A 16,708-nucleotide genomic window follows, 5' to 3' on the forward strand; every position below is an offset into this window, starting at 1 on the left:
TTTTGACAAGTCTCCCACATCATTTAGCGGAGAGGAGGGGTGTCATTCTCGCAGATGTTTCCATCGGTCTTATTGTGTGAGAGATATATATATCACTCTTCCATGTGTGCTGTAATTTAAGCAAGTTTTTTTTTATGAGAAATCCATGTTATTCGGTATAGCGGAAGGGGGAGGACTTTAATTGGCGTTCACTAACATTATGACATTCTTCTCATGAGTGATATATGATGAGATCTGCGTTTGGGGGAGGGGGGAGTGCGGGGGGGGGGAAGAAATAATGGTCGCTATGAAATGATTGCCAATCTGGCAAGAGCAAAATTTTGACTTCAACATAATGAGTGAACACTGCACGCTCACTTAAAAGAGATAACTGAGGAGGCCAAATGATTGTTAACGGCATTTACCATATTGACCACACCCCGACAGAATTGCCTTGAACGTGCCACCGATTATATTCTTATATCTCTTTTTTGTTTTTAGAATATTTGTTCATCTGAATTGATGCCACAAGTAGATACCATTGTCAACACATTCTTGTTTGTATGCGCATCACACCCGTGTGCGTATCGGGATGATGCATTTTTTTCAGTACTTGGTCTTATTCATCTTCGTGCTCATGATGGCATGTCGCAAAAAAAATGTAAATTGCAACAACCGTGACAGTTAAAGCCTAAATATAAGCAAGAGCAGAATTGGGAATGGGTTTTCAGTTTTTTTTTTTGTATTATACGAATTCCCTCAAACCATTTCGTTACATATGATTTTTTTTAAATCATAAAAAAAACATCTTGACATTCAACTGTCCTGCATTGCCGAAGTATCCAGGTTTTTTTTGTCGGTGGTCTAACAACTGCAGAGCTCAAGGTGAACAGGACTTGGCTTCAAGCGCACTCAGAAACCCTTTCAAAATGTTACAACTGTTCATTTGTCACACGCACAAATGTGGCAGACAGGTGAACATTATTCACAGGTCAGACCTTTTCATCAGGCACATCCCATTTAAACGTGTGTATGCATTTGCATAGAGAGATGTACATATGTTGGCACTTGTTATAGACACGTGTTTGTACGTACATTGTGCATACATATTCAATCACAAAAAAACACACACACGGCCACATTTGCATAAGCAATGTAAAGCCGTTGTAACGGATGTGTTCAAATGGTACACCGCTCCGTGAGAACGGGCAGGCGCGATTTTATTTGAAGCCTTTTAATCTACGAAGGCTGATAATTAGGCGCCGAGTAAAATTGAAGTCGGACTACGTGCAAGTGAAAGTCATCGGCGTGGGATTATGACTTGTCAAAACGGCCTTCGTGGACGTTTGTGTACAAAAGCAGATCTTAACAATCGCTTGTAACTGCAGGGAGCTCATAAAGGTATCATCCATCATTACAGAATTATAATTTGACCACAGTTCTAGTGAGGTCAATCAACCTCAAAGACAAAGATCCGCCGTATAGCCTTAGCACACTGTCAGGGCAAGTGCTGTTAGCGAGTAGCACCTATGAAGGCCGGCACGGCACACGAGGAGGTGGGTGGCTAGCACCACGCCCGGCCGCCTTTGTCTCCCCAGTGGTGATGTTTACATACCACGGATTGTAAATGTTGTGGATTTGCTCTCCAACACACCGGTGTGCTGTACTAGTAACGAATTGGCATGTTCTGTTTACGTGGCAAACCTTACTAATTGGCTGTGTCGGGTGGTGGCGGGTTAAACGACACATTTATATATTTACGAGAACGAACCCAAAAAAACCCTGTATTATGGATACCACACCAGGTACTCGTTTGAGGCTGAGTCGACCGAGGGAAAGCCCAGAACCAGTTCAGATAATTGTCACTGGTGTTGGCCACGAACGAGAATCGAACTCGGGTCACTGGTTCATAGCGCAGCGTGCTAACCGCTACACTACCACAAGAAATACATGGTAGGGGGAGACACTGCATCCACATCGCCACCATGGAATTCGTGCTGTTGATGATCTCTCAAGCGTTTGGTTGAAACAAGCTCAAGTATGTGAAGGACACCTCTGCCAACATCTCATCCACAACATTCAAACTTGCGATCGTAATTGCCTTACAGGTTTTTTTTTCGTGGTTTGTGCCGCTGTGCAGCTTCCAGCGAAGTGTCTTTTTTGGCTCCGCGCGACGTCCGACGTTTCACTCAAGAGCCTCAGTTTCACCGCAGCACGGGCGTCGCAGAAAACGTCGGCCATCACAGCGAACAAGACGGCAAACTTGCCCGAAAACAGCTACTGGCCGTCTTTAATATTTGCGTGCCAGATCGCTCCGCTTGCGACCCGCGCCGCTGTGTTCGTCCGCAGTTGCCGATGCCTCAGCAAAGTGCCCCCACCGCCGTCCCCTGTTGCTGTTCCAGCAGACACAGTCGGCTTTGTTGCTGTTCCAGCAGACGCAGTCGGAGGCTGTCCTGGAGGCTGCCACGGCAACGGGGTGTGTCTGGCTGGGATCTGCCACTGTAACCAAGGATTCCTGCCTCCGCACTGCTCGCGAGGTGAGGCCGGAGAGGGCACCGCAGCCTTGCCACCCCCCCCCCTTCCTAACACTTACAGGCCAAGGGGCAAGTGGTGCCCCCTAGAGAGTTTGGCAGCTTCTACACTCGGGGCCGGAGTTATGCAATGGGGGGTGGGGGGGGGGGCTTTAGGGGCTTTAGCCTGGGCCCTTGGATGTTGAGGAAGGGGAGGAGGGGGGAAATGTATCGACCGCTTTACAATGGTTGAAACGTAATGCGGTGGGAATAAGAATAGGTTTTCACCCTTTCTGGCAAATGAAACAGGTGTTAAGATGGTCAAACACGAAATGAATACCTTTTGCAAGGAATCAAGCCTGCATTAACACTGTGATCCTAAAGTGTAATTACGTCCATAGCATCAGATGTGTATTACTACCAGTTACGTGCCAAAATCAAAATAGTCTTGTTCGCTTTCACTTTGATGTAGCTGTACAATTCGGAACCTCACATTTCAGACCAAAGGGGCAAAAAGCCAAGGTATACATAGCAATGGAGTATTTGGCATTGGGCACGTGTGGTAGTAAACCAGTAAAGGGAAGGAAATGAATATACAAAGAGGGGTCCCTGAAACTATAATAACCCCAGGCTCCCATCAAAGTAAATATCGCTCTGTCTACAACAAAAAATGTTCCCTCCTGCCCGAGTTTCCCCAAAGTGCCATCGCATTGTCATTAGTGCATCTGATTGGTAGTCTGTTGTGTGCATCAACGTCACACCTAAAGACCACACAGATTCCTCCTGGCGTTGTTTTCACATGGAGTGTACATATCCAAACTAGGTAGAAATCTCTCTTCCTGTCCTGCCCGTTTAAAAAGATCACTGGGTCAACAAACTTCCTGCAGCAGCAGTTCTTCACTGTTGGAAATAATAATTTCCCATCGATTTTGTACGTTTCCATGTCATTCCACTCCATGTTGGTGCCTCGTCCTCTACACCATCACTACATCTTTTTCTCGATCATCCTCTGTCTCTGTTACCTTCCACTTGCATCGGTCTGACATTTCCATGTGATAGCAGTCTGCATTGATCAATTATTTATGTTGTTTAAATACGTACTTGGAAAATGTGCACTTCCTGCGTTGTGTTTATATGTGTGTGGAGCAGTGGCTTTAAAGGAAGGGTTTGAAATATGGGTGCTCAGTTTAGGTGCCTCAATGTACGAGTCACTCGTGTCATATCACATTTGTTTGAGTGCAAGACCACTTTCAAAGTAATATAATCCATGAGCACCAAGCAATTATCAACTTGCATAACAAATCTGTTAAATCTTGACTTAAAGCTTTCGTGACTGCAGGAATTAATCATCTTTGGGTCTTTCGGTAAAAGTCACATAGATAGTACTCTGTGGTTCTTTTGATAAAACACAGACACGGGAACAGCATAGGTAGACACACATGCAGATGATGGTTGCTTGTGTTGCAACCGAAACGTCGTATTCTATTATTATTTGATTTTATTTTCTACGTGACTTTACCGAAAGAACCAAAGAGTACTATCTACGTGACTTTACCGAAAGACCCAAAGAATATGAAATCTGTGAAAATTAAAAAGTTAAAGGGGTGTCAAATTGCTTGTCCGTTTATGACAAGACAGTGTTTTTATTATCACTAAACTCAACTTAGGTTGTGAAATGGTTTGGTCTCGGAAAAAACAATATCATGTGAGCCCACTGCGTTATAACAATGATCAGCCACGGCAGAGGTATTGGTTCTGCCATGTTTCAAATCTGCCTTGTGTTCACGAACACGGTCCGAGACATGTCGTTTCGTTTCCCCAATGTAACTGCTGCTGCAGACACAACTTAGTTTGTAGACATCAGGGTATTGCATGTCAGGAATGACATCCTTCACAGATGGGATCAAATCACGGATTTTGTGTACTGTATTGAATCGGACCTGGATCTTGTGTTTGTTTAAGATTTTGGAAATCTTTTCGGCAACACCTGCTATGTATGGCAAGGTGATGGTTTTTATTGGGTCCTCAGATGGTTGTTTCCCCATGGTTGGGGATACAGCTTTGCGGATTGTGCGGTCTGAGTATCCATTCATCTTGAGGGCTTGGTGTAAGTGCTCCAGTTCACTGGCTAGGTGGCGCTGGTCGGAGATGCAGTGGGCCTTATGGTGTAGTGTTTTGATGAGGTAGTTCTTCTGGGCCGGATGGTGGTGGGAGTCAGGCTTTAGATAGGAATCTGTGTGGGTGGCTTCCTGTAGACGGAATGTCCCAACGAGCCATCAGGCCTCTTCTCGATCAAAACATCCAGGAATGGTGCTTGCCTTAATTTTCCACTTCCATGGTGGACGGGTGTATGGAATTTATGTGGTTGAAAAATTGGTTCAGTGCTGGCTGGCCATGTGGCCAGATGACAAAAGTGTCATCTACATACCTCTTCCACAGGGAATGACGTAGGGTGGATGTCAGGATGGATGGCATCTGTTTCAAATTTATCCATGAAAACATTCGCTACCACTGGTGATAAGGGAGAACCCATTGGGGTACCTTCATTGTGTTTGTAGAATGTACCATTCCAGATGAAGTAAGTGTTGGTAAGGCAGTGCCTCACCATTCTCACTCTTGTTACACATAGGGCCACAATACACCTATTTATCTCGCATACGGGATAACTATAATTGGGTCAGAGCAGCTAACGTGCTGCCTGACCCACAATGACGTAGACATAACACTTGCGTTCCACTTCACCTGCAGACAGCCTTGGTCGCATATCGGGGCTTCCCTTTTATCTCTCTCGACGCAGCCTTGCTCCATTCTCGGCCGCGCCTACCTCTGGAATATTCCCGACGGTTCCAGGCTACACCACACCTGTTCCCTCTCTGGCTCTGCCCTTAACCACGTCCCCCTTCGGGAACTCTCCAGACGTTTCTCAGCTACTCTTCCCGTGTCCCCTCGTTCACCTTTGGCCCACATTCCATCACGTGCTTAACCCGTTGCCGGGGTGATTCGTCCTCACATGCCCTCCCCGGCCGCCAGCCGCCCCCACCACACTCCCCCAGTGGCCGACTCTGTGGCGATTACCTGCGGCGCTGGTGGAGGCTGTTATCCCCTACTTTGTCGGTAGGACTCATCAGGCTTCCTTCTGCTTGCACCCAGTACTATGCCCCTAGTGGTTGCACGGTGTGTTAGCCTCTGCCCATTTCCACGGCACTTGGCGCTACACACCGTAGTGACCCATTTAACATCACTACACATATACTATATCACCTCTGTGGCACATTCCAAGGACCCAAAAATTTGTGCTATAAACACAAGTGCAAAAAACTGTCAGCAATCGTTGGAATGATATCCTCGCAATTGGGTATCAAAATATTTGCTGTTTTATTTTATTCGTCACGCATCTGCGCCAATTCTGACAATTACAGTAGGTTGACCATTTCCATCTTCGATGGATTTTTGACCATCCAGTGTCGAGAGTATTTTAATGGGCACTCCTGTGGTTTGTAGCCAACACATTTTGGTTCGTAATTTAGTGAGAAGGAAAACAAGTGGTGTAAACTCTCATGAGTGCAGCTGTTTTTAATTTGGCAATCAGAAATGACAGAGATGCTGTCATAACCGTGGGCGATACAAGTGATGTAGTTAATAATGGGTGCCGTAGAAGTATGGTATGGGGACTTAAAGAAAGATATGGTGATTAATTGCAATGAAATTTTGAGTAATTAGGTGATTTATATAATGGGCATTTATAAATAAAAGTTGTGCCAGTATGTTGGCTAGATAGTATGGTGTTATGCCAATTAGTCTCAAATATGTTTTTCCATTTTGATTTAAAGCTTTCGTGACTGCAGGGATAAATATTCTTGGTTCTTTCGGTAAAGTCACATAGAAGGGAAACAATAAAATAATAAAAATATAAAACAATAAAATTCTCACGATGTTTCGACTGCAACACAAGCAATCATCATCAGGTGTGAAAAGCACAGCAAGAATTTGAAAAAAGTGGTGGTTTTTTTAACGTTAGCACCACGGAGAGCGATTTGGCAGTTATTCAGATGGACGAGTCCATCTATGTTCGGAAAAGAGGAGGGGGGGAGACGAAAACAATGGATGCGGTCTGAAAGCCACCGTAAGCGTGAACAATCAATTAAGACCCGAAATGGTTAATCAAATCCTTCCAATGATTACTAAGCCAGAATCCATCTTCTCAGTTAAAATTGTCTCTGTGTTTGTATATGTGGATAGCCTCATGAACGAATCTCTCATGGTAGCCAGATGGCTTGCAAAGAACCTCTGTCTTGGAGAAGTCAATGTCCTGTGAACCTACTGAATTATAACAGTGATCTGCCATGGCTAAGGTGTTGGTCCTACCGTGTTTTAGATCTGCTTTGTGTTCACGAATGCGGTCCGAGATATGTCGTTTGTTTCCCTTCTACGTGACTTTACAGAAAGAACCAAGAATATATTTTCCATGTTTTTCATTTTAACCTCTTGATTTTTAAATTCTCACAAATACATTCAATTATGCATGCCATACGACTGTATATAGTTTGAATGATGTACATTCAGGCTACTCATTTTATTTTTTTATGCAAAGACATTTGAACATGGGACACATTCAAAAAAACTTTTTATTAATATAGCCATACTTTGATATGTAAAGAATAAATGAGCATATTATTATTTAATCTGCTGTAGTTCATTACCTGGATATAATTTAATATTTTGGAATGTAGTTATTATATCCAAGGCCAAAGACTTGCCTTTAAGCCTCATTTGAAGAGGTCTGTGCATTTAAATATACGTGCATAGGATTGAATGTTACTGCACTATAATAACAAGGGGTTGTTTTTTAACACTTTCCGACCAAAGTTGAAAGCGTTGATGCATTTTCTCTGTCCGTCTGTGTATCTGTAACATGGGATCACGATTGATTTCGAAGAATATCTAATACAAATTACATTCTATTATAAAGTTTACTTGCTATGAGGGATTTATTGTAGAACAAAAATGGTCAAATTGATGCAAGTGCTGACAAAAACTTGGCGATCAAAAACGAGTCCTTATAAAAAGATAAAAGCCTTTTTCAGTCCGAGTGATGACATCATTACGTGTGAAATCACGAGATTATGTAATTACGTGCCAAATTATGCATACTGTGTGACGAATCTCGTTGGGAGGCTTAGAGCATAGCATTATTATCGCGAGGACGAACGCATGTTGAAAAGAGTTGCACATTCCATTTCATTACAATTTTTGTTAAGCTTAAGGAAAACTATTTAAGGAGGAAAACCATGCATGTGCATGGATTTTGTCTCCTCAGTGACAATTTTTTTTTTTACATTTAGTTCTCAAAGCAATTAAATCTCTACTTGCATGCAAACTTTTCTGCGAATATTGGAAGTTACGCATTTGTCAAGCGGCCACTGAAATAACATTTTGCAACATAGTTGCCAACATAAATATGCCGTGCTCGGTTTTCTTTGGAGCGCAGACCTGCGAAATTTAAGTGAACGTGAGATAATTGCGCTTTTTTCTAAATAACTAAAACGCGTGTTGTGAGGCACCATGTCTGGTTTTGGTGTGCTTCAGCATAGGGGCACGATATGCAGATGGCTCACAATGCAGCACAATGCAGCACATTGTGAGTCATCTAAATAAGGGAATTAGTACATGATCATTTACAATGTATACAATCTTGATTTGAAGCTTTCGTGACTTCAGGAATCCATACTCTTTGATTCTTTCGGTAAAGTCACGTGGGTAGAACAAATGATAATAGATCACGACGTTTAGATCGCCACACAAGCAACCGTCTTCAGGTGGGATGGTTGCTTGTGTAGCGTGATCTATTATTATTTTTCTATCTACGTCACTTTACCGAAAGAACCAAAGAGAATGCATACAATACAATTACAATGTTTGCATTACCTAAAATGCAACCTCATCTCAGGACCCTGCACAAAACAGTGCAACAATGGCTATCCTGGAGAAAGGAGGTACTGTATGTAAAAACGTATATTTTTAAGTGACAGTGACAGTCATTCGTAGGCAGGAGAAAAAAGAGGAAGGTCGCCTGGGTTTGAACAGGGGCAAGGAGTCCAACAACACAGATGGCTGGGGGAAGGGAATTCCAGACTGCTGGGAACACAGAAAAGCAGATCGTGCGACCGGCCACTGAGTGGAAATTGACTATGCGTATGTCGATTAGGCCTAAAACTATCCCTCAATTTATAAAAAATTGGTTCGAACGCTGCTCACAATACACGAATAGAATTGCACGTGCAAGTAACCGATTATAGAGAACTAATGCGCAATGTTACATTTTGTCTAAAGGGAGCAAACAATACCACAACATGAGACAAAAACCAAGACAATATAAGCAAGATGGTAAAAATGAGACCAACATTATTGATCCTTGAGCCTAATCAATAATCTTATTATGGTTCAGGGTAGGTTTTTAGGGAGAAGAGGGGCAGTGTGGGTATGAATTATTACGTGGCCTATTTTTCTTTACCAATATGTGAGCAATGCACATCTTTACCACATATCTTAAAACCACAAGGTCACCTGCGTCCAATGTCAAATTCACCCATTTTCTAAAGTGTGAAATGTGAATGCCAGGGCTGTTTTATATTTTTATCAACATTCCGTTTCTTTGAGTTCGTGGTCTGGATAAGGCTGAGTGCTTTTGTGCGTGTTGTTAAGTCTAAATGCCATCGCAGAGTATTCATACACGGTCCATTTAGTAATAGTTGTCCTTGATTATTTTAGTTTGTTTTGTTCCTTCATATGACTTTCATTGATTGGCTCATACATCGGGAACGTGTAAAGTGATCTGGACATGTGTCGGTGAACTGAAGAACAGAATTGTGAGACCCAATTAATTCTGTAAATGCGCTTCACCTTGGTACAAAATAGAGCACGGTGCGTAGGAAAACATTAACTCGCTGTCCTTGAGCAGCCCTAATAGAACCGATATAGGTTTTGCTTTGTGACGGGGAAGCCATTTACATTCTATTGAGGCGCAACAAGGGCTTTTTCTTTTCTTTCTGGGCGAGCCATACATTACAAAGCTTCTGTTCTGCTCCACCACTCGCGCGCACCTATTCACAATTCTTTGCACGCCTTTGTGGTCAGTGATTTGGAGGCCACTTGTTCATGGAGGATGGGTGGGTGGGGGGTCAGCATTTCAACACGCAAGTGTCACAGCGCCCCGTCCGCAAGAACGTCTGTAAATGCCCGGCCTCCTGGCTGGGTTAAAAGAGGACGCTGCCTCGTTACGAGTGTTATAAATAACAGAAATAAGACCGTCGTGGTTAGTTATCATCGTTACTCTCGGTCATCTATAATTATTATCAACGTGAGCCGCAGTATCATTCGTCAACGTTGTCCATTTTTTTATCATCGCTCTAAAATTGTCTTTAAAATTCTTCGCGTTAAAATGCCTTTGATACAGAAACGATGCTATTACCATCTGATTTCGAACGGAGTGCTTCACGTTAAAATAAAAATTTGAGATTGTCGTCATAAGTTATGAATATTTCAGTAACAATTGTGTGAACGCACACGAAGCGCGTTTTGAAACGTGTCTTATTTGGGATTAAAAAAAAATATATCTTTAAATATTTACTCATTATTTCCCTCAGCTGGCCATTCTTTAAATTGCACATTCCCCCACCCAATTTTTTTGCGAGCACCTTTCCCGTCGAGCCAACCCTGCTACGCCAACACGCTCTCAGACATTCCAGAACATACTCGTCATTTCTCGCTCGCCTCATCCACGCGACTCTTGAGACACAGCCATCTCCTTCACACACACACACACTTGTGCTAGCCCCCACAGCACACTGACTAAAAATCGGATCGCCACCCCACCTGCGTAGGTGGCCACGCTCCGTTTATTATCCACCCACTCGCGAAGGCGCATCCTCAAGCATGTCCATGAACTCAACGCCCTCCTTCGCTCATCCACCTGCTCTCATCCACTACTCTGCTGCATATTGCCCAGCTGTTTAGCACACACAACCGATTTGCCCACCGGACTGTTAACAAGCTTCCAAGCTCATTCACATGATTACACCAAGCCCCACCTGCCCAGCTGTTGCTCCAACACTCCAATCTCCTGGCCACATGCTTTGAAGACATGCTCGGGTGCCATCTCATCACCGCCTCACTCAGCACTCTGGTAGGTGTCTCGTGCACGTGCCAGAGATGTCGCACGAAATGTAGTCTTGCGTGAAGCTGCATGCAAGATTTTAAGCCATGTTGTCAATTTTATTTCACTTCACTTCTCTGGAGGAAGAAAAAAAAAGCAAGCCGCACAAAGCTCCGAATGAGCCACAATTCTTGAATTTAAATGGCCCCACTGCGCATACAAACGTGTTTTATCAGGAACCATTGCCACACTCTGAATGACTTCGACACAAACACACACACTGAATATTAAAGAAAACTTACCAATTATGCCGTCAGAGAGCAGTTATCACGTAGACATGGCTGTAACTTACACAGCTACAATTGTCAAATATTGATCAAATATTAAACATTTGCGTACCAGATATTCATTTCGGTGATTTTTCCCATCTGCCATGGCTTTGCAATTCCATCACTCCACATATTTTACGTGTTTGGGCACAGATATTATTTTGGAAGAAGTGTTGCCTGCCTCAGCAAACAAAGGCATGTGTGTTCTTAGAAAGCAGATGAATCATCCAGAATGCCTTTCCAACTTAAATCATGCATCACTATAACGTTACGTACGTGCAGCACTGAAATTACTTGACATACTGAACTGTAGAACTCATGCAAAGTATAATAGTTGTTATCAAATTAATAACTTGCAGCCGGATGCGTGCTTGTTGATTCTGTCGATTCCACCAACACCTCTGAACTTTAGAGACTTGCTGAGTGTACTTGCAATAGTGGTATTTTCTCGAATGCTGCTAAATTCGAAGCCATTCTGATCGGCATCAGAGAGCGTCTCACCACACCCACGCTCCCTTCTGGCATTTTTTTCGCTGGCTCCACTATCAAATTCTCCGACCAAATCAAGTTCCTCGTTGTGATTCCCGACTCAACATTTTCCTTTGACGTCTACGTCAACCACATCGTCAGACCTTGACAACTAACACCTCAGTGCCCTCCGTCATTTACGTCCACTTATCACCACCGAAATCGACAATACCTTTTCCCTGCAGCAAAGTCAGGCCTGGGCCTCGACTGTTACAGCTCCATCATTGTTCGACCAGGAAACTCCAATGCTTGCAATGTAATACATTCTCGTTCACATCATCCTCGGCATCTGTGATCCTCGACTAGACTCCGTCGCCTGCCTCCACTGCCTCCACGAACTTCCCATCGCCAGGAGGGTCAGCTATAATATTGCCTGCCTGTGCCACTGCGCCTCGCTTGCTGTCGTCCACCGTACAGTATCTTTCTTTTCACCTGTCACCCTGCACTGCAGCTCATGGTAGAGCTCTCCACAGCAGCGCAACTCACGACCTCGTCTCTACACCCAGGGCCAGGGCCACTGCCAGGCGTCGTTTCTCAATGCGGCCATCACTGCTACACATTCGCAGCTTTTGATCTACACCGACTTTTTAGGGACTCTGAAAGGCCTCCGCCTCTTGCTTGAAGGCCGTTCTCTTTCACCTGGTTTCTGAGTGACACTGAGCTTGGCTCCATACATCAGAGTCATTCATTCGCATACTGAAATTCGGTAATGCGAACCGTTACACCATGACAGTAGTTAATGCAAATAAATAAACATGTCGGTATCTGACTTTAACTGACATTGGTAGAAATGTACATTTAACACGTGCTTTGGCTTTGGGTCATTTACTCTGGATATGCACTCCAACTTATTTCACTTCATGCCTTGCGCTCACCGATTGAGCTGTAGCTGTCAGTCTCTGCAAACACGAGCACACACAGCCAAAGTGGTGCAACGCAAGCGCTATTAACGGGCTCCATTTCCAACAACATTCAACATACTGTAAATGTGTGATACTGCATTGACAGTGGTACACAAGCACACATAACAAAAAAAATCAAACACACGCGTCATTAAAACTACCTTCATAGCAGAGAGGTATGAAGGCAAGAGACGTTGAGTAAATATATAATATAGAGATTGAGTGACTATTTACGAATTTCATGCTGAGTGGGCGATTTTTGGTGGGAAGTGCAGATTGTATGGGGGGGGAGGGGAAGCACCAACTCTGTCCATGATGATATTTATTTCAGCAAATGCAGTTTCCTTTACAAGGCATCTCTGTCATGTCAGCTGATGTTTTAATAACATAAAGTGCTGCCCTGTTGTGACCTTTTGGACGGTTGAGGTCAGTGTTCTTGACCATTCTTTTCCGTGACCAAAATATCACAAAGTTCTGCCTTTATGAAGGCCACAGAGATCATTGTATTATATAGTATGATGCTTGGCAGTTGTTGTTATTATAGTGGTCTTGAAGGTTTAAATCGTGATGATTATATTTGAGCTTTCACAGCTATTCAAGGCATTCTTTTTGGTTGACTGCCATAGATTGGTCATTTTGTACATCGTACAAAGCAACACAATATTTCACATTCGGACGGCCTAACGGTACAAAATAAGGTTTTTTTTACAGAATGTATTTTCGATTTGCCAATGGCGAGTCCTTTGGGAAAATAGGCTTGTTTTGTCACGTTTGTAGAATTGCATCTAGAGCTTGCAAGTACAAAAAAAATCATCAAAAATATGAATGGCGATCATAAACGCAACATTTCAACTGTTTTGTGAGCACATACACAACTCGGGAAGAAAACATGAGGGCCTCTGATGCACGTGCGTGTGTGGCTTTGTGTGTCTGTTTGTTTGCTTTTTTGAGGACAGAGATAATGGATTTTTGTGTAAGCAAAAAAATGTTTGAGTTTTTAATCCTGTTTGCAAAGCTAAAAGAAATTGAAAAATAAGGGCTAATGCTCCCGCACCATGCTGAGCGACGGGAATATGATTCCATGCAGGGACTCGGGGACTCTTGCCATTACGAATTGACTTGCCTGCGGACATAAGAGAATATGCGTCTGCATATCACCCGAAAGATGTGTCATGGCATGTCATGTCTTTCCCCCTTAATTTTGAGTGTCATTTTCGTAAAGGATTGTCCTTAGCTTATTTTGTTCACGTATTGTTTTTGTCCTTCAGAAGATGGATTATTAAGGATTGCAATTACCATCTGCTGTGAATTTTTATTTTATTTTTACACTTGGAAAATGTAATCTTAATGACAGTGTTTTGGTGAGATTTATATATTCAGCATCCCATTCCCAAGTAGATCAAATACTCTTTTATGTTAATGAGCAGTTTATAATCCTTACACAAATGTAATGGGGTTGAAAAAATCTAAACACTAAAAATGTTTTAAATGCATTTGACACTATTTTGCACACGGGCTGTCACAAATTGCCTTTCTAAAACATAAAAAGTATTGAGCAATATTGTTTCAAGATGTAAATTGTAAAATAAGGCGTAGATGTCAAAACATATTAAGATGCAAATGTAGTACATGGTGAATACGAAGTTTAAATTGGCCCTGAACACACACCCAAAACGGGACAGAGCACAAGCACACACAGCATCCAAGCGCACCGCATATTCAGCTTAGCAGCAGCATTTTAAATGTAATAACACTCATCAACAGCCATGGTCAATCCACTGCTGGATGATAGCCTCAACATGCCACAGCCACCTCTCACGACCCTGCGATGAAAGCGGAATGCGTACGTCAGAATGTTTTACTTTGCCTTTGTAAAATAATGAAGTGACGTGCAATGTAATTGTTGGATGACATTTATTAATTTAGTTTTTGAGGGGCATGACGGAATTTGACAGGCAACATATTAAATACGCTCAAACTGTATGAAACGGATTCATATTTATTTTAAGCTTCACAAATTTTCAGTTTTAGTCTTTAAATTACAATGCTTGCTGCTATTGTCATCAAACCATGCACTACTGAAAGGAGGCAGTGTAAGTCCCCCTGCACCAAAGTTAATTTCACTTATTTTAGCTTTATGATGTTTTTTTAATTCTCATTTATGGCCAGCGTCGGTTGTTGAAAGTGTTCATTTTCAGATTATGGTAATTTCACTATTAGGTAACAATCGTGGTAAATTATATTTGAAAACAAAAGTGCAATGAATGTCATACATTTCAAATACTACTCTATTGACAGCTGACATGTCTTGAGGTATGTATGCCTAAATCTACGGTTATCATGCATCGTTACCTTGCCATTGTGCAGAATTTTATTTAGTGTGACTGACACTAAATGTTCATCGTGTAGTTTCCACGGAAAAACAACAGTCAGAAATAATTGTGATGTTCAAAGCCACGCAAAGGTGGAGCTTACCCGTCTCCCATCAAGGCTTCCCTCCTGCCACTGCTGACCTCCACAGAGATCCCGTCCAGAAGGTCACGCTGAGCCGCAGTCTCTCTCTGTCTCCCTACACCACGTGGCAATGTGTTCCACTTAAAACCAGCTGGGATACCTGGATCATATGGGCCAGTAGTGCTCGACGCAAAAAACCATGTTTTTTTAAGAATGTATGTTGACCTTCTTTCACACCGTACGTAGCCAACCGTGTTAATCTGAAGTGTGCGAAAAAGGACAGCTCACTAAACACACGCTACCGTATTTTAATGGGCTTCTTCATATGAATGTCAATTATAATTTGACATAACATACGACGGGTGGAAGTCCGTTGTGTCTAATGGTCAGCACGCTGGACTTGCAATCCAGAGGTCGGAGGCTCGGTCTCGCATTAAATCCCCTTGCCTGTCTAACCAGCACTGTAAATAGGCACACCACCGTTGGCTGATTGTCAACTCTAGTGCGGTGAAGTAATTTGCAGGTATTCTGACGTCTTACAAGACATCTCGCCAGCAAGGAAGAGTAGGCCAGATACCTTCTGGAGGTGCACCTCAGAGCTCGATCTCGTGGAAGTCCTGCCTTCTGTGGCGTGAGCAGGAAATTTCCAGGCTGCACTTTATTTGCATTCAATAAAGAGGTGCTTAAAACCAGAGATGCAATGAGTCATTGGCAGCCAAACCACCGTACCAGCGATTTAATGAATTGTCATGATTCAGATTTGCGATTCAATTGAGCAATCAATTATTATTTAATTTGCATTTTGGTGATGTTTCTGCGTTTAGTGGTTGGAACCGTTGACATACAACATATCCAAGTAAAAATAATCACCCAGTCTCACATGTGCAATTCAATACGCATGTATTGAGTTTAAGAATTTATATTATTTGATGAATCAATGCATGGTTGCACTGCAAGCTTAACACTAATTAGACCACATACAACAATCAGAATAATGTATAACTAATGAGGTTGCGTAGAGTCACTAAACTTACTTTAGATTGATTAAATATACTATATTTGGTATGTAAGTGTGGCTTTATATAAGAGATATTCAATTTGTTTTCCCCATAAAAATGTAAAACAAATATTCATGCAATTATTGCCGTTATCAATATTGACTATAATTGGCTAGCACTAAAATAATATTTGAACAATGTTAAGATATTCAGAAGTTATGGGTTTTCTTGGCTGTTTAACGTTTTACTTTGCTCTTGTGAAAGTTCTGGATCATCGTATTCCTTTGAAAATATCTTATCAAGTACCTAAAAGTTTTTACTTTGTAATTTCTCATCACAACCCATTGTCATATAACACAGATTACACATTTAATGGCGTTTAGCACAAACCACATTCATAAAGCATAAAAATTGTCCAAAGAGCTACACTTCATTAAAGTTGTCACGAAACTCTGTGCGCTGATTCAGTGTGAGAAGTTACACTTTAAAGTCATAAGGGTATCGCGAATTCTTTAAATTCTTTAAATTCGCGATACCCTTATGATTAATTTGTATTATTTATATGCATATATTTTTCGCGTGTATTTGATAAAACTTTCAAAATTAATTTTCCGCATGCGTGACTCGAAGCTTTTCTATTTAAATGCAACAAAAGAAGAGGATTTTTTTAATATTCTTTTTTAATATCGAGAATTTGAGTTTCGGCATTTCTATAACTGTTGGATGACTTTTCTGAATAAATTTGTACCGGGAAGTATAAAATAGGTATTTACAATATATCTGGGCCCTTGGGAAGGTCAGTCAACATGACTTTTAAAACCATTGTCTTCAAAGATGATAAGAAAACGTGACATTG

At 42.1% G+C, this 16,708-nt stretch overlaps 1 protein-coding gene across 5 annotated transcripts in view; it reads left to right on the forward strand.

Annotated features, from left to right (window-relative positions):
* The window catches only part of LOC116944204 (teneurin-3-like), a 456,734-nt gene that overhangs the window by 331,588 nt on the left and 108,438 nt on the right, over positions 1 to 16,708 (forward strand). For 4 of the 5 annotated variants that reach the window (XM_076068250.1, XM_076068253.1, XM_076068252.1 and 1 more), the window contains one exon: positions 2,412 to 2,516. In XM_076068250.1, coding sequence (XP_075924365.1) covers positions 2,412 to 2,516 — 105 coding nt within the window. The remainder of the gene's footprint in view (positions 1 to 2,411; positions 2,517 to 16,708) is intronic. The other variant, XM_076068251.1, reaches the window with a different exon arrangement.

The sequence above is a fragment of the Petromyzon marinus genome, chromosome 20 (genome assembly GCF_048934315.1).
Source record: "Petromyzon marinus isolate PM22_M1 ecotype Great Lakes invasive population chromosome 20, UKy_Petmar_22M1.pri1.0, whole genome shotgun sequence".
Taxonomy (NCBI): domain Eukaryota; kingdom Metazoa; phylum Chordata; class Hyperoartia; order Petromyzontiformes; family Petromyzontidae; genus Petromyzon; species Petromyzon marinus.